The sequence below is a fragment of the Dysidea avara genome, chromosome 5, assembly GCF_963678975.1.
Source record: "Dysidea avara chromosome 5, odDysAvar1.4, whole genome shotgun sequence".
NCBI classification, from domain to species: domain Eukaryota; kingdom Metazoa; phylum Porifera; class Demospongiae; order Dictyoceratida; family Dysideidae; genus Dysidea; species Dysidea avara.
The window spans coordinates 17,534,541-17,560,663 of NC_089276.1; the positions used below are offsets into that span (position 1 = coordinate 17,534,541).

Consider the following 26,123-nt stretch of genomic DNA (forward strand, 5'->3'; position numbering starts at 1 on the left):
TTTGCCTATAAATGGTCTGCCTACACTTCCCTACAATTAGAACAATACCCACACATAATATTTATGTGTTTATACTCCTGAAGATAGTCAAAGATTAGTACAATAATTAAAAGCTATATAGAGTGATATTACCCAAAACTCTACTATAGGGGTTTCTCTATACTTGTATATATGAACTTTGTAAAAATGTGTTTGGGTTTAAAGGCGCCCAATTATCCCTTCAACATAAAACAAGAGCAGTATGCTCCTTGTCTTACTCAGAAACTGAAATTTGAAGTTTGATCTTCTAAAGCATTACTTAGGACAAAAGACATTCATTTCTTTTAGGCCGTAGATTTGTGCCAGCATATTGATATTCACGATTTTTCAATGAATATAACTGGAATGCATAGTGATATAAACGCTAAGCCAGTAGAGGTAGCATTGTAGCTATAAATATAAACATAAGATTTTGATATAATTATCCATATATTGCATTCTGATTGGTTACAACATAGCAACCATATTAAATAATTTTCATCCATTGGAAAATGGAGCCAATTTTTTCAGGCATATATATATATTATTTCATTAAATATTTTATTCTATTGTTGCTACACATAATCTATTGTTTACCTTTAATTTTTTAGTACACTAGCTTATAATTCCACTTAAAAATGGATATTTATATGCCTGGTGGCACTAAAGGTGTGTTGAACAGACAATTTTAATCAGATGAACTCGAGAAGTACAAGGTATAATGATTGCTCAAACAGAGGAAGACCTGGAGAATGCTGATACAATAACATTGAGGGAGGACTGGTAGCAAAGAGATATAACTGTAGAGAAAGTAATGTTTTTAGTTTGCAAAGTAATGTAAATCTGCATGGCTGTATAGCTTAATATAGCAATATTAGACATGCTATACTCTAACACTGATGTGCATAGTAATTAATTGTGCAATAAATTTTTTAAACTGTAGTTCGCTGAATCTTTGCTATTGAATGAGGCATGTACATTGCCTGCTGAGATGAAGTAGGAAAACATAACATGGCAGAGATTTTATGGTGAGTTTATGAGTTCTAATGTATAGTTCAGTAATGAATGTATATTAAGTAGCATTGTTTTATTATTGTTAAGTGCATTGTATAGCTACTCGCTACTTACTGTCATGCTTGTGGATGGGAAGACAGTGTGTTTAGCTACTCTTATCTGAATGTACTCTTTAAAGTTAACAACATCCACATTAATTTGTGCTTGTAGGTCCAGTGTGATGAATATACTATTTACAGTATGTATAAACAAGAAAAGTACGTAAACAAGACATTGGATCTTCAAAAGAAGAAGAGTGTACATATATAAAAATGCAAATACAGTGAGGAGCCATGCTGCACAACTGATGACACTTACGAAGTTCATTTTTCCAGTTATTAGCTTTGCACAAGCAGTATATGCATATATGTATAATTCAGTTAGAACTTACTAGCTACCATGCATGCTGTAATTGCTCTCCTTGCTTATTTACCCAATTCTGTTGTAAATTGTCAGTTATCCACATTTATAATTGAGTATACATATAAGACCATCTGCATGCTTCTGATAGCTACTGTATAAAGTAGCATACATGCACAGTACCATTTATGTAAAGTTCTGCAGACAAAGTGAGATCATGTACATAGATTTAGGTACATTAGTATAGGACTATAGTGGGAAATGCATGGGCATGCATGGCAAGGATAAAATGCATGCAGTGTGCTGATGAATAATATAGTTACAGCTCAGTAGTAAGCAGATTATTGTGTTGTGTTCTAAGCTTGCTCAGCTAGAAATGCTTGTAAAGACAGCCCATTGTAGCTAGGTGATGGCAAGGCTAGAAGATACTGAGTAAAGGCATAATACGCTGCTATACGCATATGGTACGTACCATACGCGTATGTCTATACCATACGCGTATGGTACGGAAAATCGTACCGTACGCGTATGGTATGTACCATACGCGTATGGTACATACCATACGCGTACGGTACAAAATACGCATATGGTATAGAACATTAATATACTCACGGTGTGGCGCGCCGACTTCTTGGGCGCACGACACACTACCGTATAGCGGAAAATATTGGCGGGAGAAATTTTTGGCGAATTGATCATTGGCAGAAATTGGCGAATGTATGACATTACTTTGCCTACGCAATTTTAATCTGACTGCGTAGGCGACGAAGCTTACTACAGTTCAATGCCTCTCATTCGAATCGACGCGCTCTTATGCAAATAGCTAGCTCGAGAGCTAGCTGTAATTAAAACAGCATGCACTAGCTCGCTAAGTCACTGGGACGCACGTGGCAAGTGAGGCGAGGGCACTGAGCTGAATTGCTTGAGCTGAATTGCCCATTTGCCTGAGCTATTAGTAGTCTAAAATCATACTGTATTCAATGGGATAGGAAGACTAACCACTCACCGCACTGTAACAATATTCACCCACTAATGAACAGCGTCTACTACACTTTCAGTGTTTAGAAAAATGGCGAGTAAAATTTTGGCGAATCAATGCACGCTCGCCAAATTCGCCAAAATTTTCCGCTATACGGTATTTATTACAGAACTCTCTGCATGGTGGTTTCTTTGTAACTTAACACTTTACAAGGTGACTTCTTCTAGCTTATCTCTCTACATGGTGAGTTGTTTGCAGCTGAACTATAACTCTTCTTCCAGCTGATCTCTCTACAGGGTGATTTGTTTGTAGCTGAACTATCTACAGGGTGACTTCTTCTAGCTGATCTCTCTACATGGTGAATTGTTTGCAGCTGAACTATCTACAAGGTAACTCTTCTTCTAGCTGATCTCTCTACAGGGTTAGCTGAAATATCTACAAGGTAACTTCTCCTAGCTGATCTCTCTACAGGGTGATTTGTTTGTAGCTGAATTCTGTACAGGTGATTTGTTTGCAGCTGAGTTCTTTACAGAGTGGTTTCTGTGTAGCTGAACTCTCTACTAGGTAACTTCTTCTAGTTGATCTTTCTACAGGGTGATTTGTTTGTAGCTGAATTTTCTACAGGGTGACTTGTTTGCAGCTGAACTCTCTACATGGTGGTTTCTTTGTAGCTGAAATCTCTACAAGGTGAATTCTTATAGCTGATCTTTCTACAGGGTGATTTGTTTGTAGCTGAACTTTCTGATCTCTCTGCAGAGTGAATTGTTTGTAGCTGAAATCTCTACAAGGTGAATTCTTCTAGCTGATCTCTCTACAGGGTGATTTGTTTGTAGCTGATATCTCTACAAGTTGATTTGTGTGTAGCTGATCTCTCTGCAGGTTGATTTGTTTGTAGCCGATCTCTTTACAAGGTAATTTGTTTGTAGCTGAACTGTCTATAAGGTGATTTGTTTGTAACTGACCTCTCTGCAGGTTGATTAGTTTTAGCTGAACTCTCTACAGGGTGATTTGTTTGTAGCTGATCTCTCTGCAGGTTGATTTGTTTGTAGCCGATCTCTTTACAAGGTAATTTGTTTGTAGCTGAACTGTCTATAAGGTGATTTGTTTGTAACTGATCTCTCTGCACGTTGATTAGTTTTAGCTGAACTCTCTACAGGGTGATTTACTTGTAGCTGAACTCCTTACATTGTGTCTAGTTTCTAGCTGATTTCTCTACAGGGTGATTTGTTTGTAGCTGATCTCTATACAAGTTGATTTGTGTGTAGCTGATCTCTCTGCAGGTTGATTTATTTGTAGCCGATCTCTCTACAGGGTAATTTGTTTGTAGCTGAACTGCCTATGAAGTGATTTGTTTGTAGCTGATCTATCTGCGGGTTGATTTGTTTTAGCTGAACTCTCTATTTATTTATTTATTTATTTATTTATTTATTTGTAATGCACAAGACTCAGAATTGAGTATATGGTACATGTAAACATGCAAGTGATTAGTTAAATAAGTAATTTTCTAAAAGTGCTTTGCTCTACAGGGTGATTGCTTGTAGCTGAACTCCTTACATTGTGTCTAGTTTCTAGCTGATGTCTCTACAGGGTGATTTTTTGTAGCTGAACTCTCTACAGGGTGATCTGTTTCTAGCTTATCTCTCTACACGTTGATTTGTGTGTAACTGATCTCTCTACAGGTTGATTTGTTTGTAGTTGATCTCTCTGCAGGTTGGTCTGATCTCTCTACAAGTTGACTTGTTTGTTGCTGATCGCTCTAAAGGTTCATTTGCTTGTAGCTGAACTCTCTGCAAAGTGTTTTGTTTGTAGCTGATCTCTCTACAGGGTAATTTGTTTGCAGCTGAACTCCCTACAGAATAATTTGTAATGTAATAGAATTATATAATGGAATAAATAAATTAGCCGAATGCTCTATTAGGGTGACTGTTCTATTAGAGTATCTCGATCTCGCACTTGTTACACGGAGTTGGCTTTCGAATCATAACTCAGTGATTTGTAATCCGATTCTTCTGTACCACTGCAAGTACTTTCTATGAAAATTATTCCAGCTATACACCGATTTACAGCTCATTGCTCTAAGCGGTTTGCCTAGTAGACCTGAAAACTAATACTTTTTTTTATTCATAAAAATTGATCGTGTAATTGTGACACAGGTTGGGTTTTGTGTCATATCTCCATGGTCTTTATCTTGATTCCTTTCAAACCACCAAAAGGCACTCCTACGATGGTTACTCCATTTACTTAGCAATTTTCAACTCATTCCATGAAGCGGTTTACCCTGTAGGCGTGACAACAAATCGATCTTGTTTTACGCGAATAATTGGTCATAACTTCTGAACCATTCATCGGATTTGCACCAGATTTGATGCTAGGATTCGCCTTTGGACTCCCTTTCTGTGTGCCAAATGTCAAGGCGATTGGAGTACGCATTTGCGTTTTATAGCAATTTTTGCAAGTGTGCGAAAACATGAAGAAAGAAAAAAAACAAAGAAAAAAATCGAAACTTTGGCAGCTCGTATCTCGGAAATGGCTGGTGCGATTTCCTTCCACTTTGGAATGTAGACTCCCCTGGCTGGTGGGCAACTCTGTAGCAAATTTGGTTTCAATCGGATAAGGGATCACCGAGATACAAAGGTGTGAAATTGACGTTTTCTTTCTTCCTGTAAATATACTCAAGGTGTGGCGCGCCGGCTTCTTGATAGACGGGTAAAAAGAGGCCCCAAAACTGGCCTATGGCCTGCTTTGGAGAATACAAATACAAAAATAAGTGATATCTAATCAAAAGTAGCAAAGCTGTAAAAAAAGGGTGATGAAAAAAGGTGTAAAATCCAAGGTGGCAGCCAAAAATGGCTGTGATGATAGGTAAATGGCAAAAATTTTAATAATGACAATTCAGGTGAAGGAAGCAGTACAAATTCACCTGAATTGTCGACATCACAGCCATTACTTGGTCGTCAACTTGGATTTCACATCTTTTTTTGCCATGGCCTTTTGGGGGACGGACCCTTTTTTTACAGCTTGGCTGTTTTTGATTAGATAATATTAGCTGACTACTTATTAACAGCTACTGCACATGATGACTAACACTACCAGCACCTCTTATTATCATGTTAGCTGTCCATAAATGGATTTATAAAAAGTAAACAAAAAAAACTAGTGTAAAAATAAATTTAAAAATTAAAATGTGGGAATAGAGATCACTGAAAAAGTAAAGAAACAAGAATCAAACAAGCCAGCAAGTTAAACACACACAGATCTCTCAAATAAACATTTGTGACCCAGTCTGGAAAAACCAGGCTTATCGCCTATTTAAAAGTATTGAGAAATGCCGGTTTTAAGTATTTAGTGTGTTGTAGCTCGCCAGTGGTTGAAGCTATGTGTACCAAATTTTCACACGTTTTACACCAATTCCTTACCTTTCACAGCATCCACTGTGCAAGTAGCCAACAACTAAGTTTCCCGCCATTTTTAAACCGAGGTTGATCATATCTAACGAGCTGCAAAATGGGTGGGAGGCAGGGGGGCCTGGTAGGCGGGCAGGATGGCATTCAAAAATTGAAAAGAAAGGTGTAGGGATGAATTAGGCCAAGTTTTGGGCCATTGAGGTCTCAAAATTGGATAAAATGACAGGAAATTCACAGCAAAGGTACTTATTCAACACCACAGAGCTGTACAGCCACATACAGTTATCCCCAGGCTGACTAGAGCTCCATTAAGGCCCTACACCGCACGTACGGATCGCCACTGGGCTTGGGAAAAGCAGCCAGCAAAACCAGACCACTCAAGTCTAGCTGATTTTGATTGTGGAATTAGATAGTTTATTCATGTAGCTTTTTGTCCTGGGTGAAAAATCGAATCTGCTGACATGGGCGATAAGATCGGTTTCTCAGACTGGGTCACATTTATACAGAAGTATTCTCAGTACTTAACTGCCCCTGATTTATGTAGAAACTACTGTTTTTCATTAGTTTCTACCTTACCTGTTGAGTCCAAATAGAGATCTCTGTGCGCTTAACATGTTGACTTGCTAGATTCTTGTTTTTTTTTACTGTATTCAGCAATTCCCATGTTTTAATTTTTTTTTTTAAATTCTAACCTCGAAAATTCTGAATACTGAATCCTCCAGGGTGACCATAAGCTTCTCTGTATACAAATCCATACACTACAGCTGACATCAATGCATTGGCTGTTGTGTGTTTAATTGTTACTGGACCATTTGATACAGATAGTTGAGTATAATATGCCTCAGTGACCTGGTTGAATGTTATTGTGTTCCAAGATTGTGACTGTAATGACCTCTTCACTCCTCCTTTTATCCAAAAAATCACACCAGGCTGATAATACTCCTTCAATACTATAATGTTGATATAGTCATTGTAACCTGATGATATTGTGGATAGGTTGATTTCATTACTGTAATGATCTGTAGCTGGCACAAGCATCATCATTGGATCACCAGTTCTCCTATCATAACCATAACCAGGACTGTACTGAGCTACTAAGATTTCCTTGTTAGAGTGGATTACACAATAGTATCGATGAGTTACTGTAAAACTATTCCCTGCATTAATATTATAGGAATTCCTCACATTGTTACAGTCCATAATGACTTCAGTTGAGTTATATGCTGCCAACACTCTGATGGTGTAAGCACTTCTACCTTGCAGTGGTGCAATGTAATATGTTTTACCCCAGTATGTGGTAGGTGGAATCTGTTCTATTAAGTGATCACAATAGCTAGAACTAAATGATAGTACATATCCACACTCATGACCACTAAACACAGACACTGGCTCGTCTGTCATAATTCTGGTCCCAGTCAAGTCACTTGATGATCCAATATACACTGTTTGTAACCTATTCACTATGAAGGAGTATTGCCTGCCACTTGTTAGGGAGTTAACAGTATCATTAATCTTGACATTAACAGATTGTGTTACTGTTAAATTCATCATTGTGTTGTCCTCTGTACCAACTATCAGTACTACATTATCATATCTACCAGAAGACACTGAAATTCCATAATAAGTGTATTGAGTGCAGCACACTTTTATTGTGGGTAAAGCAAGGAATGTATCACTACTCGGATATACATCATTTTGACCAATCACAACTACATTAGTACTGTTGGTCTTAAGGTAAATCCCCTTATTTTGATCATTATATGAACCAGTGATGAGACTTGAAGAAAGACTTACAATTGTTGACCGTGTACCTGAAATATTTCCACTAGTGTAATATCCTACTCCAGGAGATTCTATGGTATAAGACAAATCTAGTGATCCAGTATTTGTTAAATAGAGAGATATTGAACCACCATTGTTATTCTGAAAAAATCCAATGTAGTAATTGTTGCCTGTAAGAAAAATATAAACATATGAAACTGCTATTAGAATATACCACACCCATTTAGTTTGGATCTAATTTGTAAACACACACCTGGTGGCAGAGGGTTTACAAATCAGACTACAAACAACAGTAAATGGATGCGTTATTACTGTTTTGTGGTACATGGCATGCGTGGATCAAAGGCTCACATTTGCAACATGAAAGGAGAATGAGTACTATTAAGTATTTGCTATTGCAGAAAACTGTAATTTATTGCATTACAATAAATTGAAGTTATCATGCTGCATATAGTTATAACCTAAGCGCAGTGACGTTAAATCGGTTATCAAGATACACAGCTCATAAATTAGTTTAATAAGTTTTGGGTCATGTGAGGTGCCATGCTGTCAAAGATTTGCTAGTATTGCTACTGCCTAAAGGTTATTATGGCTACAGTAATGTAATTACAGCTATATGATTTTTATTGCTACTGCATGAATCTTATTGCTGCCACATGAGTGATATGGCCATTGCATGATCATTGCTGCTACTGCTATTGCACTGAGAATACTGCTGCATGATACATTGATGTTGCATAATTTGATAAAGATTCCTGCTGCACGATGCACTGCTGCTGCAGGCCTGAGAGTTCTGCTGTTGCATGATTTACTAAAGAGTGCTGCTGCATGATGCGCTGCTGCTGCTGTTGCATGTTTGCTGAGAGTGCTGCTACAGGCCTGAGGGTGCTGCTGTTGCATGAAGCATTATGGCTGCTGCATGAATTTATTGCCACTTCATGAAATGTTATGGATGCTGTATAAATGTTATTATTGTCATATCCGCATGTAGGTTATGGCTCTTGCATAAATTTTATTTTCGCTGCATGAAACATTATTGCTGCTGCATGATACACAACTGCATGATATACAAGAGAGCTGCCGTATGAATATTATGGCTGCTGCATGTCTGTTATTACTGCTGCTACTGCTATTGATTGAACTGCATCTTTGATGCACGAATTTTGCTCCTGCTGTTTCATTGCAAATGTTTGTCTTTGCTGCCATTGCATGCAAGCTCCTCACTCTAGGCTTGTTAGTTATCACTGCTTCTGCAGACAGGCATGTTCTAACTGTTGCTTGCATCTAATATAGTGCTGTGCACCGGTTTGCAAATAACCGGTTATTAACCGGTGTTGTATAGGTCAGCCAATAACCGGTTAAGAAGCCTTTAAACCGTATTTTCTTCCCCACTTGGTAAACCATAAATTATCCCTGCTGACAAGTGTTAACATCATAACATAACCTCAAAGCATGTGTAAATATGTGATTGTAATAACAGTTATTGCAAGACAGGATGTTGATGGTCACTTTGGTACCACCCCTAAACCTTCCAGCAGGCTTGTTGCGGGGTAGTGGTAAAACCAGGAATGGAGAAATAGGAAATGGGAAACGAGAAATGAGTGGAAATGGAATTCCTTCACTGCAGAACACTCTTCATTTTTGTAATTGATGGGGTAGCAGAACACAGATTTTCACGACTTTGGTGGCTGAAGTAGTAGTGACTGCTGTATTAGAGTGTTTTGCAACTCAATTCATAAGCATATAACTATACTAAAAGAATGGCAATTATATAATGGGTCAAATTTCTGATGGTGGATAATGCAGATCATGGTGGTATCAGTGGCTTAAGCTAAAGTGACTGCTCTATACCACTATATGACATTAAGCCTTAAATCCAGGCTGAAATGTATACCACTGTATTAAAATTCTCAGAAGCTCATAATGACGTAAACTTGTAATAATACTCTGATCATACAGTGATAGAGCAGTCATTTCAACTTGAGCCACTTCAACTTGAGTCACTGATATTGCCAAGGATACTGCCAGGGTGATATGCACCATCAGAAATTTATAATTACTGTGTAAAGCCTCTAAAACAGTTTACAAACACAGATAATAGTACAGGGGTGTGAGGAATATAAGTAGAGTTCAAGTTCTTGTATAAAATCATCAACATCATTAGTGATTGAGGTAGGTCATTCCATAATTTACTGCTAAAGGTAAGAAAGAATGTAATATGTTTCAGTTCTAATTGGTGGACTTATAGCATAACGACGAGAGTGACCACAAGTACATGAGGTTATGGGAGTTAGAGTAATTGATAAAACTTCAACAAGACTATGAATCAATTTAAAGAGCATAAGTAGCTAAGACATTTTCTTCTTTTGTTCTAAAGTTCCAGGTTAGGCGGTCCAGCATGCTGGTTACACTACTGAATTGAGAAAAGTCAATCATAATGAAATAGGCTGCACTCCTCTGGACTTTATCTAATTGATAGATTTGACATTATACCAAGACATTATACAACTGCCAATCTGTTAGTACAGTTGTATACTTATCTTATGATTTTTTTTCAATTGAGTTACAAAACACTCTAATACAGTAGTCACTGCTACCTCAGCCACCGAAGTCATGAGAAAATCTGTACTCTCAGGTGACTCTGCTACCCCTTCAATTACAAATGAAGAGTGTTCTGCAGTGAAGGAATTCCATTTCCACCCATTTCTCCATTTCTCGTTTCCCGTTTCTTATTTCTCCATTCCTGGTTTTACCATTACCCCTTGTTCAGTACATATTATGTCTGCCAATATCACTTAATGTCACTTAATGTTGGTAGTAGGACTAATGTTCCTTGGATACAACACCCATCCTAGGATGGTGGTTGGGTTTGGTAAATGTACAGGTTCCCAGAATCCCACTGCAGCGCTTCCAGTATTCGCAAAGTCCTTTCTCCCTTTCTACTGGTATAATACTACAAACGTAAGTACCACACTGGTCTCATTTACCAACCAACCTAATGGCTTGGAAATGACCTGTCCATATTTACTAGTACAAATAAACAAATAGATTGTAGGAGGATTGCTGCAGTAAGACTCTATTAGGTTCCCGTACTGTCACATTCCACAAGAGAATGGACGAGTTTGCAGCTATGTTGCCATGCAGCTGCGGACCAACTACAGCCTCATGGGTGACCATATGACTGTATTCTTGTTTTACTTTACCGGCCACGCCTTGTGCAGCTATGTTGCCATGTAGCTGCAGTCCTATGTATTACAGCTACACAGTTTTATTTATTTATTGCATTTTTATTTTTTGTGTAGCTGGTAGCTAGTTTGTACATTATTCTATGGGCCAAACAAGTGCACAGCCATTTGCAGCTATGTTGCCATGCAGCTGCGGATCTACGTACTATATACAATTTGTTTTGTAAAGTTTGTTCAATTCACAATTCTATGGGCCAAGTTAGCACACAATTATGCAAGCCATTTACAGCTGGATTGCCATGCAGCTGTGGACCTATCTACTATATACAATCTAATCAAAAACAGCCAAGCTGTAAAAAAAGGTGAGGCCCCCAAAAAGGCCATGGTGAAAAAAGATGTGAAATCCAAGGTGGCGGCCAAGAAATGGCTGTGATGGTAGGTTAATGGTTACATTTTAATAACAACAATTCAGGTGAATTTGGTGCCAAGATCAAGCGGCACAAAATTCACCTGAATTGTCGTTATTAAAATGTAACCATTAACCTACCATCACAGCCATTTCTTGGCCGCCACCTTGGATTTCACATCTTTTTCCACCATGGCCTTTTTGGGGGGCGCACCTTTTTTACAGCTTGGCTGTTTTTGATTAAATATCCACAAATTGCTAATTTAAATTATCAATTTGTGGATTCAGAATACAAAATTACATTCAAGATATCACTTCTTTTTGTATTTGTATACTGCAAAGCCGGCCTATGGCTGGCTTTGGGGCTTCTTTAACCCATGTGTTTTTTTCTTTACTACAGGAAGAAGAAAAGAACTTAAAGAAGAATTTTAGTACTTCAATTATTTTTGATTTTATTAGTAATTATACAAATTATATACATATATTTATTACATGCCCATTATGCCCCACAGGATATTTTTTTGCAGCTGATCTCTCTACTGGGTGACTTGAAATGTAGCTGAACTATATACAGGATGGTTTCTTTGTAGCTGAACTCTCTACAAGGTAACCTCTTCTAGCTGGTCTCTCTACAGGGTATTTTGTTTCTAGCTGAACTCTCTACAGGTGATTTGTTTGCAGCTAAACTCTCTACATGGTGGTGTCTTTGTAGCCGAACTCTCTACATGATGGTTTCTTTGTAGCTGAACTCTCTATAAGGTGACTTCGTCTAGCTGAACTCTCTACAGGGTGATTTTTTTGTAGCTGAACTCTCTGCAGGGTGATTGGTTTGCAGCTGAACTGTCTACATGATGGTTTCTTTGTAGCTGAACTCTCTACAAGGTGACTTCGTCCAGCTGATCTCTCTACGGGGTGATTTGTTTCTAGCTGAACTCTCTACAGGTGATTTGTTTGCAGCTAAACTCTCTACATGGTGGTTTCTTTGTAGCTGAACTCCCTACATGATGGTTTCTTTGTAGCTGAACTCTCTACAAGGTAACTTCTTCTCTACAGGATGATTTGTTGTAGTTGAATTCTCTACAAGGTGGTTTGTATGAGGCTGAACTCTCTACATGGTGGTTTCTTTGTAGCTGAACTCTCTACAGAGTGATTTGTTTGCAGCTGAACTCTCTACATGATGGTTTCTTTGTAACTGAACACTCTACAAGGTGACTTCTTCTAGCTGATCTTTCTACAGGGTGAATTGTTGTAGCTGAACTATCTACAAGGTAACTTCTTCTAGCTGATCTCTATACAGGGTGATTTGTTTGTAGTTGAATTCTGTACAGGTAGTTTCTTTGTAGCTGAACTCTGTACATGATGGTTTCTTTGTAGCTGAACTCTTTACAAGGTAACTTCTTATAGCTGAACTCTCTACGGGGTAATTTCTTTGTAGCTGAACTCTCTATATGATGGTTTCTTTGTAACTGAACTCTCTACAAGGTAACTTCTTCTAGCTGATCTTTTTACTGGGTGATTTGTTTGCAGCTGAACTCTCTACATGGTGGTTTCTTTGTTGCTGAACTCTCTACAAGGTGAATTCTTCTACCTGATCTCTCTACAGGGTAATTTGTTTGTAACTGAACTCTGTACAAGTGCGTTATTTTGGGTGATCTCACTGCAGGTTGATTTGTTTGCAGCTGAACTCCTTACATTGTGTCTAGTTTCTAGCTGATCTCTCTACAGGGTGATTTGTTTCTAGCTGATCTCTCTACAGGGTGATTTTTTGTAGCTGACCTCTCTTCAGGGTGATTTGTTTCTAGCTGATTGCTCTGCAGGTTGATTTGCCTGTAGATGAACTCTCTACAGGGTAACTTGCTTGTAGCTGAACTCCTTACTTTGTGTCTAGTTTGTAGCTGATCTCTCTACAGAGTGATTTGTTTGTAGCTGAACTCCTTACATTGTGTGTAGTTTCTAGCTGATCTTTCTACAGGGTGATTTGTTTGTAGCTGATCTCTATACAAGTTGATTTGTGTGTAGCTGATCTCTCTGCAGGGTGATTTGTTTGTAGCCGATCTCTCTACAAGGTAATTTGATTGTAGCTGAACTATCTATAAGGTGATTTGTATGTAGCTAATCTCTCTGCAGATTGATTTGTTTTAGCTGAACTCTGATTTGTTTTTAGCTTATCTCTGTACAGGTTGATTTGTGTGAAACTGATCTCTCTACAAGCTGATTTGTTTGTAGCTGATCACTCTGCAGGTTGATTTGTTTCTAGATGATCTCTCTACAGGTTGATTTGTTTGTTGCTGATCGCTCTAAAGGTTGATTTGTTTGTAGCTGAACTCTCTGCAAAATGTTTTGTTTGTAGTTGATCTCTCTACAAGATGATTTTTTGTAGCTGACCTCTCTTCAGGGTGATTTGTTTCTAGCTATATCTCTACAGGGTGATTTTTTGTAGCTGACCTCTCTTCAGGGTGATTTGTTTCTAGCTGATCGCTCTACAGGTTGGTTTGTTTGTAGCTGAACTCTCTACACGGTGATTTGCTTGTAGCTGAACTCCTTACATTGTGTCTAGTTTCTAGCTGATCTCTCTACAGGGTGATTTGTTTGTAGCTGATCTCTCTACAAGTTGAATTGTGTGTAGCTGATCTCTCTGCAGGTTGATTTGTTTGTAGCCGATCTCTCTACAAGGTAATTTGTTTGTAGCTGAACTGTCTAAAAGGTGATTTGTTTGTAGCTGATCTCTCTGCAGGTTGATTTGTTTTAGCTGAACTCTCTACAGGATGATTTATTTGTAGCTGAACTCCTTACATTGTGTGTAGTTTCTAGCTGATCTCTCTACAGGGTGATTTGTTTGTAGCTGATCTCTCTACAAGTTGATTTGTGTGTAGCTGATCTCTCTGCAGGTTGATTTGTTTGTAGCCGATCTCTCTATAGGGTAATTTGTTTGTAGCTGAACTCTCTATAAGGTGATTTGTTTGTAGTTGATCTCTCTGCAGGTTGATTTGTTTTAGCTGAACTCTCTACAGGCTGATTTGTTTGTAGCCGATCTCTCTACAGGGTAATTTGTTTGTAGCTGAACTCTCTACAAGTTGATTTGTGTGTAGCTGATCTCTCTGCAGGTTGATTTGTTTGTAGCCGATCTCTCTACAGGGCAATTTGTTTGTAGCTGATCTCTCTACAGGGTGATTTTTTTGTAGCTGACCTCTCTTCAGGGTGATTTGTTTCTAGCTGATCTCTCTACAGGGTGATTTTTTGTAGCTGACCTCTCTGCAGGGTGATTTGTTTCTAGCTGATTGCTCTACAGGTTGATTTGTTTGTAGATGAACTCTCTACAGGGTAATTTGCTTGTAGCTGAACTCCTTACTTTGTGTCTAGTTTGTAGCTGATCTCTCTACAGGTTGATTTGTTTGTAGCTGATCTCTATACAAGTTGATATGTGTGTAGCTGTTCTCTCTGCAGGGTGATTTATTTGTAGCCGATCTCTCTACAAGGTAATTTGTTTGTAGCTGAACTATCTATAAGGTGATTTGTACGTAGCTAATCTCTCTGAAGATTGATTTGTTTTAGCTGAACTCTCTACAGGGTGATTTGTTTCTAGCTTATATCTCTACAGGTTGATTTGTTTGTTGCTGATCGCTCTAAAGGTTGATTTGTTTGTAGCTGAACTCTCTGCAAAGTGTTTTGTTTGTAGATGATTTCTCTACAAGGTGATTTTTTGTAGCTGACCTCTCTTCAGGGTGATTTGTTTCTAGCTGATCGCTCTACAGGTTGGTTTGTTTGTAGCTGAACTCTCTACACGGTGATTTACTTGTAGCTGAACTCCTTACATTGTGTCTAGTTTCTAGCTGATCTCTCTACAGGGTGATTTGTTTGTAGCTGATCTCTCTACAAGTTGAATTGTGTGTAGCTGATCTCTCTGCAGGTTGATTTGTTTGTAGCCGACCTCTCTACAAGGTAATTTGTTTGTAGCTGAACTGTCTAAAAGGTGATTTGTTTGTAGCTGATCTCTCTGCAGGTTGATTTGTTTTAGCTGAACTCTCTACAGGGTGATTTATTTGTAGCTGAACTCCTTACATTGTGTGTAGTTTCTAGCTGATCTCTCTACAGGGTGATTTGTTTGTAGCTGATCTCTCTACAAGTTGAATTGTGTGTAACTGATCTCTCTGCAGGTTGATTTGTTTGTAGCCGATCTCTCTACAAGGTAATTTGTGTTTAGCTGAACTGTCTATAAGGTGATTTGTTTGTAGCTGATCTCTTTGCAGGTTGATTTGTTTTAGCTGATCTCTCTACAGGATGATTTGTTTGTAGCTGTACTCCTTAAATTGTGCCTAGTTTCTAGCTGATTTCTCTACAGGGTGATTTGTTTGTAGCTGATCTCTCTACAAGTTGAATTGTGTGTAACTGATCTCTCTGCAGGTTGATTTGTTTGTAGCCGATCTCTCTACAAGGTAATTTGTGTTTAGCTGAACTGTCTATAAGGTGATTTGTTTCTAGCTGATCTCTCTACAGGTTGATTTGTTTTAGCTGAACTCTCTACAGGGTGATTTGCTTGTAGCTGAACTCCTTACATTGTGTGTAGTTTCTAGCTGATCTCCCTACAGGGTGATTTGTTTGTAGCTGATCTCCCTACAAGTTGATTTGTGTGTAGCTGATCTCTCTGCAGGTTGATTTGTTTGCAGCCGATCTCTCTACAGGTAATCTGTTTGTAGCTGAACTCTCTATAAGGTGATTTGTTTGTAGCTGATCTCTCTGCAGGTTGATTTGTTTTAGCTGAACTCTCTACAGGTTGATTGCTTGTAGCTGAACTCCTTACATTGTGTCTAGTTTCTAGCTGATGTCTCTACAGGGTGATTTTTTGTAGCTGAACTCTCTACAGGGTGATTTGTTTCTAGCTTATCTCTCTACAGGTAGATTTGTGTTGATATGTTCATTGCTGATCGCTCTAAAGGTTGATTTGTTGCAGCTGAACACCCTGCAAAGTGTTTTGTTTGTAGCTGATCACTCTAAAGGGTAATTTGTTTGTAGCTGAACTCTCTCCACAGTGACTTGTGTGTAGCTGAATTTTGTGTAACTGAATTCTCTAGAGAGTGACTTAATTGTAGCTGAATTCTCTACACAGTGCATGACTTGTTTATAGCTGAACTTTCTTCAGTGTGACTTGTAATGTTCTGAATCTCTATAGTGATATATTTTCTTAACTCTCCACATGGTGACTGTCTTCTTGCTGAACTGTCTATAAGATTAACTGTTTGCAGCTGAACTCCCTACAGAATAACTTGTGATGTAATAAAATTCTATAATGGAATAAATATATTAGCCGAATGCTCTATTAGGGTGACTGTTCTATTAGAGTATCTCGATCTCGCATTTGTTACACGGAGTTGGCTTTCGAATCATAACTCAGTGGTTTGTAATCCGATTCTTCTGTACTACTGCAAGGACTTTCTATGAAGATTATTCCAGCTATACTCCGATTTTCAGCTCATTGCTCTAAGCGGTTTGCCTAGTAGGCGAGAAAACTACTACTTTTTCATTCATAAAAATCGATCGCGTAATTGTGACACAGGTTGGGTTTTGTGTCATATCTCCGTGGTCTTTATCTCGGTCCCTTTCAAACCACCAAAAGGCACTCCTACGATGGTTACTCCATCTACATAGCAATTTTTAACTCATTCCATGAAGCGGTTTACCCTGTAGGCGTGACAACAAATCGATCTTGTTTTACGCGAATAATCGGTCATAACTCCTGAACCATTCATCGGATTTGTACCACCAAATTTGATGCTAGGATTCGCCGTTGGACTCCCTTTCTGTGTGCCAAATTTCAAGGCGATCGGAGTACGCGTTTGCTTGTTATAGCAATTTTTGCAAGTGTGCGAAAAGACGAAGAAGAAAAAAAAAAACGAAGAAAAAAAAACGAAACTTTGGCAGCTCGTATCTCGGAAATGGCTCGATGCGATTTCCTGCAAATTTGGAATGTAGACTCCCTTGGCTGGCGGGCAACTGTGTAGCAAATTTGGTTCCAATCAGATAAGTGATCACCGAGATACAAATGTGTGAAAATGACGTTTTCGTTCTTCCTGTCAATATACTCACGGGTGTGGCGCGCCGGCTTCTTGGGCCGCACGACACACTACCGTGTGTCTTGATTGGTTCAATTCACAATTCTATGGCCCAAGTTAGCATACAATTATGACTGTAATTTGCAGGTAGGTTGCCATGCAGCTGCGGACTCACTTATACAATTTGTTTTGTAAAGTTTGCTCAATCCTTAACTTTTATTTTTTTATTTGTTTATTTGTTATTTTTTGTTGTTTTTTTTAAAATTTTATTTTATAATTTTTTTTATTTTTATTTATTTTTTTAATGGGCCAGGTTAGCAAACAATTATAAACACCATTTGCAGCTAGGTTGCCATGCAGCTGCATAGGTATAGAAGTTCTTTCATTCCCTCAATATAGATCCTGCAATAGCAGCAAACAACACACATGATAATTGCAGCTAGGTTGCCATGCAGTTACATACGTATAGAAGTTCTTTCATTCTCTCATTGATAACCCTGCAATAGCAGCAAATAACACACACGCATAACTGCAGCTAGGTTGCCCTGCAGCTGCACAGGTATAGAAGTTTTTTCATTCTCTCATCGATAATCCTGCAATAGTAGTATGCCCTGCTCACAATTTTTTACCCACGTATTATGCTTTTGAGCAATGCTCAAAACCCAAGCCCACCATGCTCAAAATTATGCATTCAAAATCAAGATCATGCACAAGTACTGACTGTTTTATTAGAGTAAATCATTAGTGTTTCCAGACTGCTGTATTAGAGTAAGTGATTGCTGTTTAGAGTATGTTGATCTTATTTCACACCACCAAGCGATGTTAATTAAGTTATAATATGTGGGTTTTTTATTTTATTTTTTTAAATATGAAATACACCAATAATATGTACCAGCTGTGATGATTGGCTTTCTTTTAAGCGTGTGCATTGCACTTTATAATCAAATTTTAAAATATCGTTGGTATTATACTAGCATTATGCTAGATGCTTTTAGCAGCAAATGACATCCACGCATTACTGCAGCTAGGTTGCCATGCAGCTGCGTAGGTATAAAAGGTCTTTCATTCTCTCATTGTAAATCCTGCAATAGCAGCAAATAACACACACACACACACACACACACACACACACACACACACACACACACACACACACACACACACACACACACATATCTGGGTAACATTGCAGCAAACAATGAACAGCACCAAGCAGCTTCATGCAGCAATAGTATCGACATTAATAAATATTGCACTTGTATACATACAGGTGTGGTGTCATGCACATTGCAGCTGAATAGGGTTTGTTTTTTTGTTGAAAAACTGACAGTGGTGGTGCACGCAGAAGTCGGAAGCAGCAAACAATAAACAGTGAAAGTAATATACACAGCAATTCAATAACCCTGCATATATCATTCGCAGATGCATATAGGTATACAAGATCTGTGTTACTATGTTGTCATGCAGCTGCAGACCTACCATTGATAAGAAATATACACATATGCATAAAACACACACACACCCATAGTGGCAAGCAATGAACAGTAACATCACAAAACATCAATACATAATAGTCCAATTGTTCACACATGTTATCTACCCATTATGATCAAAGCATGTCATTCATACCTGCTTACGGGCATCGTATATATATATATATGTATATAAAATTATAACTGTAACTATGTACAGCTATGTTGTCATACATAATTGCACATCTACTATTGATAAGGAACATGTGATCGACTTTAAAGGTCTGACCAAGGAAAGCGTGCTGTTTGTCTGTTGGCATGAGGCTATTGGATTTTCTTTATCATAAGGTGGATGCCATGATGACAGCAGATGACACACCACACGTATCATTGTAGTAACAGCAAACAATAGACAGACAGCTACAGTAAAAAATCACTGTGAAAGGTACTTTTATTATATGGAGAATATACATTTTATCACTGTGATTAATGCTTGTATGCTGATCATATCTGTACACAAGTGTACTCAAATTGAATCTATGTGTACCCACCTTTGAGTAGCACCCATATATACATACACCTCTTTATGTACACCTATTACACAATGTAATTCAATACATTTCATACAACATACAATATTCATAGAAGTTCCATAACATCAACTTTCCCATACAGCTAAAGTCCATTCATCCACATACCAGACTACTCTAAAGAACACACACTACACCTGATGCAAAATTACTCTAATAGAACAATCACTTATATTGTTAGGATAATCAGGGGTTCAAATAACATTCGAATGATCAAAGTCCCACTGTATCTATATATATACCCTGTGTATTTGGCATAATTCATAAGTAATGCTGTTAAATACTATTTGATAGCATTTCGGAGTACAGGCTGTAACGCTGGTGAAACAAGAGGTGGGTGGGAAGATTACAAGCTGTCTTCACTCCACGCCACTGCTATGACACATGGTGCTACTTATCACACGTATAATTCCAATAAGCGCACACACGTGTGCACGTGATGTAATTGCAATTAGTGACACTGACTCACTCAACTGATGGATTACTGTTTAACTGCAGCCCTACCCACATTAACTTAGTTTAAGGTCTTAAACTTCATTTTAGTACACACAACCAATTAACCAGTTATTGCCAATTATTGGTAGGCAATTAACCGGTGACAAAAATTTTGTAGGTGTACAGCACTAATCTAATACCATGCCTATGTGGATGCTATACAATTCAATGACCACCTCAGTTGTCTAACTCCCATACACCTCTCTCTTTTCAGAGTGTCTGATTTTAACCTTGCATGTGATATTACCCAATTATTTATTGCATGTCTCATTAAGAGTGCTGCTGCATGATTGTATTGACAGTGATGCTGCATGATGTAGTGAGTGTACTGGCAAATCAATGCAATGCAATCGCAGCCCATCAGTGCACAGAGTCTGCAAACAGTTATAGAACCACTTCATTCACAACCTGTGCAGCAACTAACAATGAGTCAGTCAGTGTTGGCAATATCTGCCAATGTCAAAAAAGAGAGAGACATGTATGGTTGCAGCTAGAGCACAGAACCATATAAAGGCACTCACAAATACCTTGCACACATGTGTCAACAGGTCATGCATCCATTGCAGGTCTCACCTATGCAAGAATTGCATGGTAAATATCACATGCAAGAGTAAATATCACATGCAAGGTTAAGAGCAGACACCCTTACAGATGTGGTGTTCCATTTATTTTGCTTCAATAGTCAAGAGCATAATTAATGGTGGAGGGACTGTGCAGCAGCAGAGTCCAACGACAAGCTCAGAACATGCAACAGCAAAACAATATTCATGCAGCAGTACCCACATGTGGCAGCCGTATCTGCAGTGCAGTAGCAGTGTCAGCAGTAATAACAAATATACAGTAGCACTCTTAATGTATTATGCATCATCACTCTTAATCCGTTAAGGACTGCTGCTGTAATATTATGTCCAAATAATCTTACGTGAAATAGGCTTGAGCCAATTATGCTTTGAAAATAGCCTATTATGCTTTTGAGCAGTACTCAAAAATCCAACCCATCATCCTCAAAATTATGCTCTTAAAATCAAGATTATGCTCTAGAGTTAGCTGTTTTATTAGAGCATATCAACATTTCTTGACTGCTGTATTACAGTGAGTGACTGCTCTATTAGAGTCTCTCGATCTTGTTTCCATGAAGTGTGAATAATCAGACAAGAAATAATAAAAGTATTAACATTATACATTTTCTTTATATGAAATGCAGTATTAAGATGTACTGTGTTCATATTTTTGGTGTACACATTGTGCATTTTAATTCATTTTTTTTTGATAATCATCCTATTATGCTGGCTTAATGCTTTTGCTAGCCTATTATACTCAAAATTATGCCGGCATAATTGGTGCAAGCCTAACGTGAAAGCCCAGTGCCGTAATATTACGTCCAAGTTTATAGGATGTAAACAAAAAGTTGTAACTCAACAGTAATTAAAGCTATAAGCTTAAAATAAAAGCCATCAAGACACACGGTAGTGTGTCGTGCGGCCCAAGTAGCCGGCGCGCCACACCGTGAGTATATTTACAGGAAGAAAGTAAACGCGATTTTCACACCTTTGTAGCTCCGTGATTCCTTATCCTATTAAAACCAAAGTTGCTACAGAAATGCCGGCGAGGTAGGGGAGTCCACATACCAAATTTGAAGAAAATCGCTCAAGCCATTTCCGAGATACGAGCGGCCAAAGTTTGGGTTTTTTTTCTTCTTCTTCTACTTCTTCTTCTTCTTTTCGCACACTTTGCAAAATCCGCAATAAAACACGAATGCGTACTTGGATCGGGCTGAAATTTGGCACACTTAAAGGGCTCATTAAGGCGAATCTCAGTACCTCGTGTGGTAGGAATCCGATGAACATTCACGGAGTTATGATCGATTATCTGCGTAAAATAAGGTCGAAGGTCTGTCACGCCCACAGGGTAAACCGCTTGAAGGAATGAGCTGAAAATTGCTATGTAGATGGAGTAACTATCGTAGGAGTGCCTTTTTGTGGTTTGAAAGGAATCCAGTTAAAGGCCATCGAGATATGACACAAAACCCAACCTATGTCACAATTACGCGATCGACTTTTATGAATAAAAAAACTATTAGTTTTCACGCCTACCAGCCAAACCGCTTAGAACAGTGAGCTGAAAATCGGTGTGTAGCTGGAATAAGTATCATAGAAAGTCCTTGCAGTAGTACAGAAGAATCGGATTACAAACCACTGAGTTATGATTCCAAAGCCAACTACGTGTAGGATATGCGAGATCGAGATACTCTAATAGAACAGTCACCCTAATAAAGCATTCAGCTACGTTTATAACTTACTCCATTATAGAATTTCTTTGGCATTGAAAGTTATTCTGCAGGGAGTTCAGCTACAAACAGTTAATCTTATAGACAATTCAGCTACAAGCAAGTCATCCTGTAGAGAGTTCAGCTACAAATATGTTGCTGTAGAGATTCAGAACATTATAAGTCACACTGAAGAAAATTCAACTATAAACAAGTCACCTTGTAGAGAGTTCAGCTACAACAAGTCACTCTGTAGAGAATTCAGCTACAAACAAGTCACTGCGTAAAGGGTTCAGCTACAAAAAAAGCTACCTAGTAGAGAGTTCATCTAGATCAGCTACAAACAAGTTACTTTATGCAATGTTCAGCTACAAGTAAGTCACTCTGTAGAGAGTTCAGCTACAAACAAGTCACTCTGTAGTAAAAACAAGTCACCATGGAGAGAGAGTTCAGCAACCAATCAAAAAACCACCATGTAAAAGAGTTCAGCTATACAAACAAGATATAACTCTATAGAGAGATCAGGTAGAAACTTAACAGATCACACTGTAGAGAGTTCAGCTAGAAACAAGTCATCCAGACTGAGTAGAGAGATCAACTAGAAAACATCACCTTGTAGAGAGTTCAAATCAGCCTGCAGATAGTTCAGCTACAAACAAATCACCCTATAGAGAGATCAGCTAGAAGAAGTCACCTTGTAAAGAGTTTAGCTACAAAGAAACTACCATGTAGAGAATTCAGCTATGAACAGATCATCCTGTTGAGAGTTCAGCTAGAAACAAGTCATCCTGTAGAGAGATCAACTAGAAGAAGTTACCTTGTAGAGAGTTCAGCTACAAAGAAACAACCATGTAGAAAGTTCAACTGCAAACAAATCAAACTGTACAGAGTTCAGCTACAAACAAATCACCCTGTAGAGAGATCAGCTAGAAACAAGTCACCCTGTAGAGAAATCAACTAGAAGAAGTTACCTTGTAGAGAGTTCAGCTGCAAACAAACCATCATGTAGAGACTTCAGCTGCAAACAAATCACCCTGTAGATAGTTCAGCTACGAAAGGATCACCCTGTAGAGAGTTCAGCTAGAAACAAGTCATCCTGTAGAGAGATCAGCTAGAAGAAGTTACCTTGTAGAGAGTTCAGCTGCAAACAAACCATCATGTAGAGACTTCAGCTGCAAACAAATCGAATTGTAGAGAGTTAAGCTACCAACAAATCACCATGTACAGAGTTCAGCTAGAAACAAGTTATCCTGTAAAGAGATAAGCTAGAAGAGGTTACCTTGTAGAGTGTTCAGTTATGAACAAACCATCATGTAGAAAGTTCAGCCGCAAACGAATCACCCTGCAGAGAGTTCAGCTACGAGAAGATCACCCTATAGAGAGTTCAGCTAGAAGAAGTCACCTTGTAGAGAATTCAGCTGCAAAGAAACCACCATGTAGATAGTTCAGCTGCAAACAAATCATCCTGTAGAGAGTTCAGCTACGAACAGATCACCCGGTAGAGTTCAGCTAGAAACAAGTCACCCTACAGAGAGATCAGCTAGAAACAGGTCATCCTGTAGAGAGACCAGCTAGAACAAGTCACTTTGTATGTAGAAAGTTCAGCCACAAAAAAAATCACTCTGTAGAGAGGTCAGCTACAAACAAATCTCCCTGTATAGGACTTTGTATGTAGAAAGTTCAGCTACAAAAAAAATCACCCTGTAGAGAGGTCAGCTACAAACAAATCTCCCTGTATAGAGATCAGCTAGAAGAAGTTACCTTGTAGAGAGTTCAGCTACAAAGAAACCATCATGTAGAGAGTTCAGCTGCAAACAAATCACCTGTAGAGAGTACAGCTACAAACAAATCACCCTCTAGAAAGATCAGCTAAAAGAAGTCACCCTGTAGAGAGTTCAGTTACAAATAAACCACCATGTAGAGAGTTCAGCTACAAACTAGTGACCTTGTAGAGACATCAGTTACCTTGTAGAGAGTTCAGCTACAAAGAAACCATCATGTAGAGAGTTCAGCTGCAAACAAATCACCTGTAGAGAGTTCAGCTACAAACAAATTTCCCTGTAGAAAGGTCAGCTAGAAGAAGTCACATTGTAGAGAGTTCAGCTACAAAGAAACCATCATGTAGAGAGTTCAGCTGCAAACAAATCACCTGTAGAGAGTACAGCTACAAACAAATCACCCTCTAGAAAGATCAGCTAAAAGAAGTCACCCTGTAGAGAGTTCAGTTACAAATAAACCACCATGTAGAGAGTTCAGCTACAAACTAGTGACCTTTTAGAGACATCAGTTACCTTGTAGAGAGTTCAGCTACAAAGAAACCATCATGTAGAGAGTTCAGCTGCAAACAAATCACCTGTAGAGAGTTCAGCTACAAACAAATTTCCCTGTAGAAAGGTCAGCTAGAAGAAGTCACATTGTAGAGAGTTCAGCTACAAAGAAACCATCATGTAGAGAGTTCAGCTGCAAACAAATCACCTGTAGAGAGTTCAGCTACAAACAAATTTCCCTGTAGAAAGGTCAGCTAGAAGAAGTCACATTGTAGAGAGTTCAGCTACAAAGAAACCATCATGTAGAGAGTTCAGCTGCAAACAAATCACCTGTAGAGAGTTCAGCTACAAACAAATCTCTCTGTAGAGAGATCAGCTAGATGAAGTTTCGTTCAGCTACAAAAAAATCACCCTGTAGAAAGATTAGCTAGAAGATGTTACCTTGTGGAGAGTTCAGCTACAAAGAAACCATCTTGTAGAGAGTTCAGCTTCAAACAAATCACCTGTAGAGAGTTCAACTACAAACAAATCTCTCTGTAGAGAGATCAGATCAGCTAGAAGAAATTACCTTGTAGAGAGTTCAGCTACAAAGAAACCATCATGTAAAGAGTTCAGCTGCAAACAAATCACCTGTAGAGAGTTCAGCTACAAACAAATTTCCCTGTAGAAAGGTCAGCTAGAAGAAGTCACATTGTAGAGAGTTCAGCTACAAAGAAACCATCATGTAGAGAGTTCAGCTGCAAACAAATCACCTGTAGAGAGTTCAGCTACAAACAAATCTCTCTGTAGAGAGATCAGCTAGATGAAGTTTCGTTCAGCTACAAAAAAATCACCCTGTAGAAAGATTAGCTAGAAGATGTTACCTTGTGGAGAGTTCAGCTACAAAGAAACCATCTTGTAGAGAGTTCAGCTTCAAACAAATCACCTGTAGAGAGTTCAGCTACAAACAAATCTCTCTGTAGAGAGATCAGATCAGCTAGAAGAAATTACCTTGTAGAGAGTTCAGCTACAAAGAAACCATCATGTAAAGAGTTCAGCTGCAAACAAATCACCTGTAGAGAGTTCAGCTACAAACAAATCTCCCTGTAGAAAGGTCAGCTAGAAGAAGTCACCTTCTAGAGAGTTCAGCTACAAACAACCATCATGTAGAGAGTTCAGCTGCAAACAAATCACCTGTATAGAGTTCAGCTACAAACAAATCTCCCTGTAGAGAGATCAGCTAGAAGAAGTTACCTTGTAGAGAGTTTAGCTATAAAGAAACCATCATGTAAAGAGTTCAGCTGCAAACAAATCACCTGTAGAGAGTTCAGCTACAAACAAATCTCTCTGTAGAGAGATCAGCTAGAAGAAGTTACCTTGTAGAGAGTTCAACTACAAAGAAACCATCATGTAAAGAGTTCAGCTGCAAACAAATCACCTGTAGAGACAAACAAATCTCCCTGTAGAAAGGTCAGCTAGAAGAAGTCACCTTGTAGAGAGTTCAGCTACAAAGAACCATCATGTAGAGAGTTCAGCTGCAAACAAATCACCTGTATAGAGTTCAGCTACAAACAAATCTCCCTGTAGAGAGATCAGCTAGAAGAAGTTTCCTTGTAGAGAGTTCAGCTACAAACAAATCACCCTGTAGAAAGATCAGCTAGAAGAAGTTACCTTGTGGAGAGTTCAGCTACAAAGAAACCATCATGTAGAGAGTTCAGCTACAAACAAATCACCTGTATAGAGTTCAGCTACAAACAAATCTCCCTGTAGAGAGATCAGCTAGAAGAAGTTTCCTTGTAGAGAGTTCAGCTACAAACAAA

The 26,123-nt window shown here is 38.5% G+C and overlaps 1 protein-coding gene and 1 long non-coding RNA gene across 2 annotated transcripts in view; one reads left to right on the forward strand and one right to left on the reverse strand.

Moving 5' to 3' along the window:
* Positions 1-26,123, reverse strand: part of LOC136255566 (uncharacterized) — a 382,542-nt gene that overhangs the window by 226,911 nt on the left and 129,508 nt on the right. Inside the window, exon 6 of the mRNA XM_066048359.1 lies at positions 6,507-7,766. Coding sequence (XP_065904431.1) covers positions 6,507-7,766 — 1,260 coding nt within the window. The remainder of the gene's footprint in view (positions 1-6,506; positions 7,767-26,123) is intronic.
* On the forward strand, positions 720-1,471 carry LOC136255568 (uncharacterized). Its single transcript, XR_010700963.1, has 3 exons — positions 720-829; positions 962-1,046; positions 1,243-1,471. It is a non-coding gene; the product is annotated as an uncharacterized lncRNA (long non-coding RNA).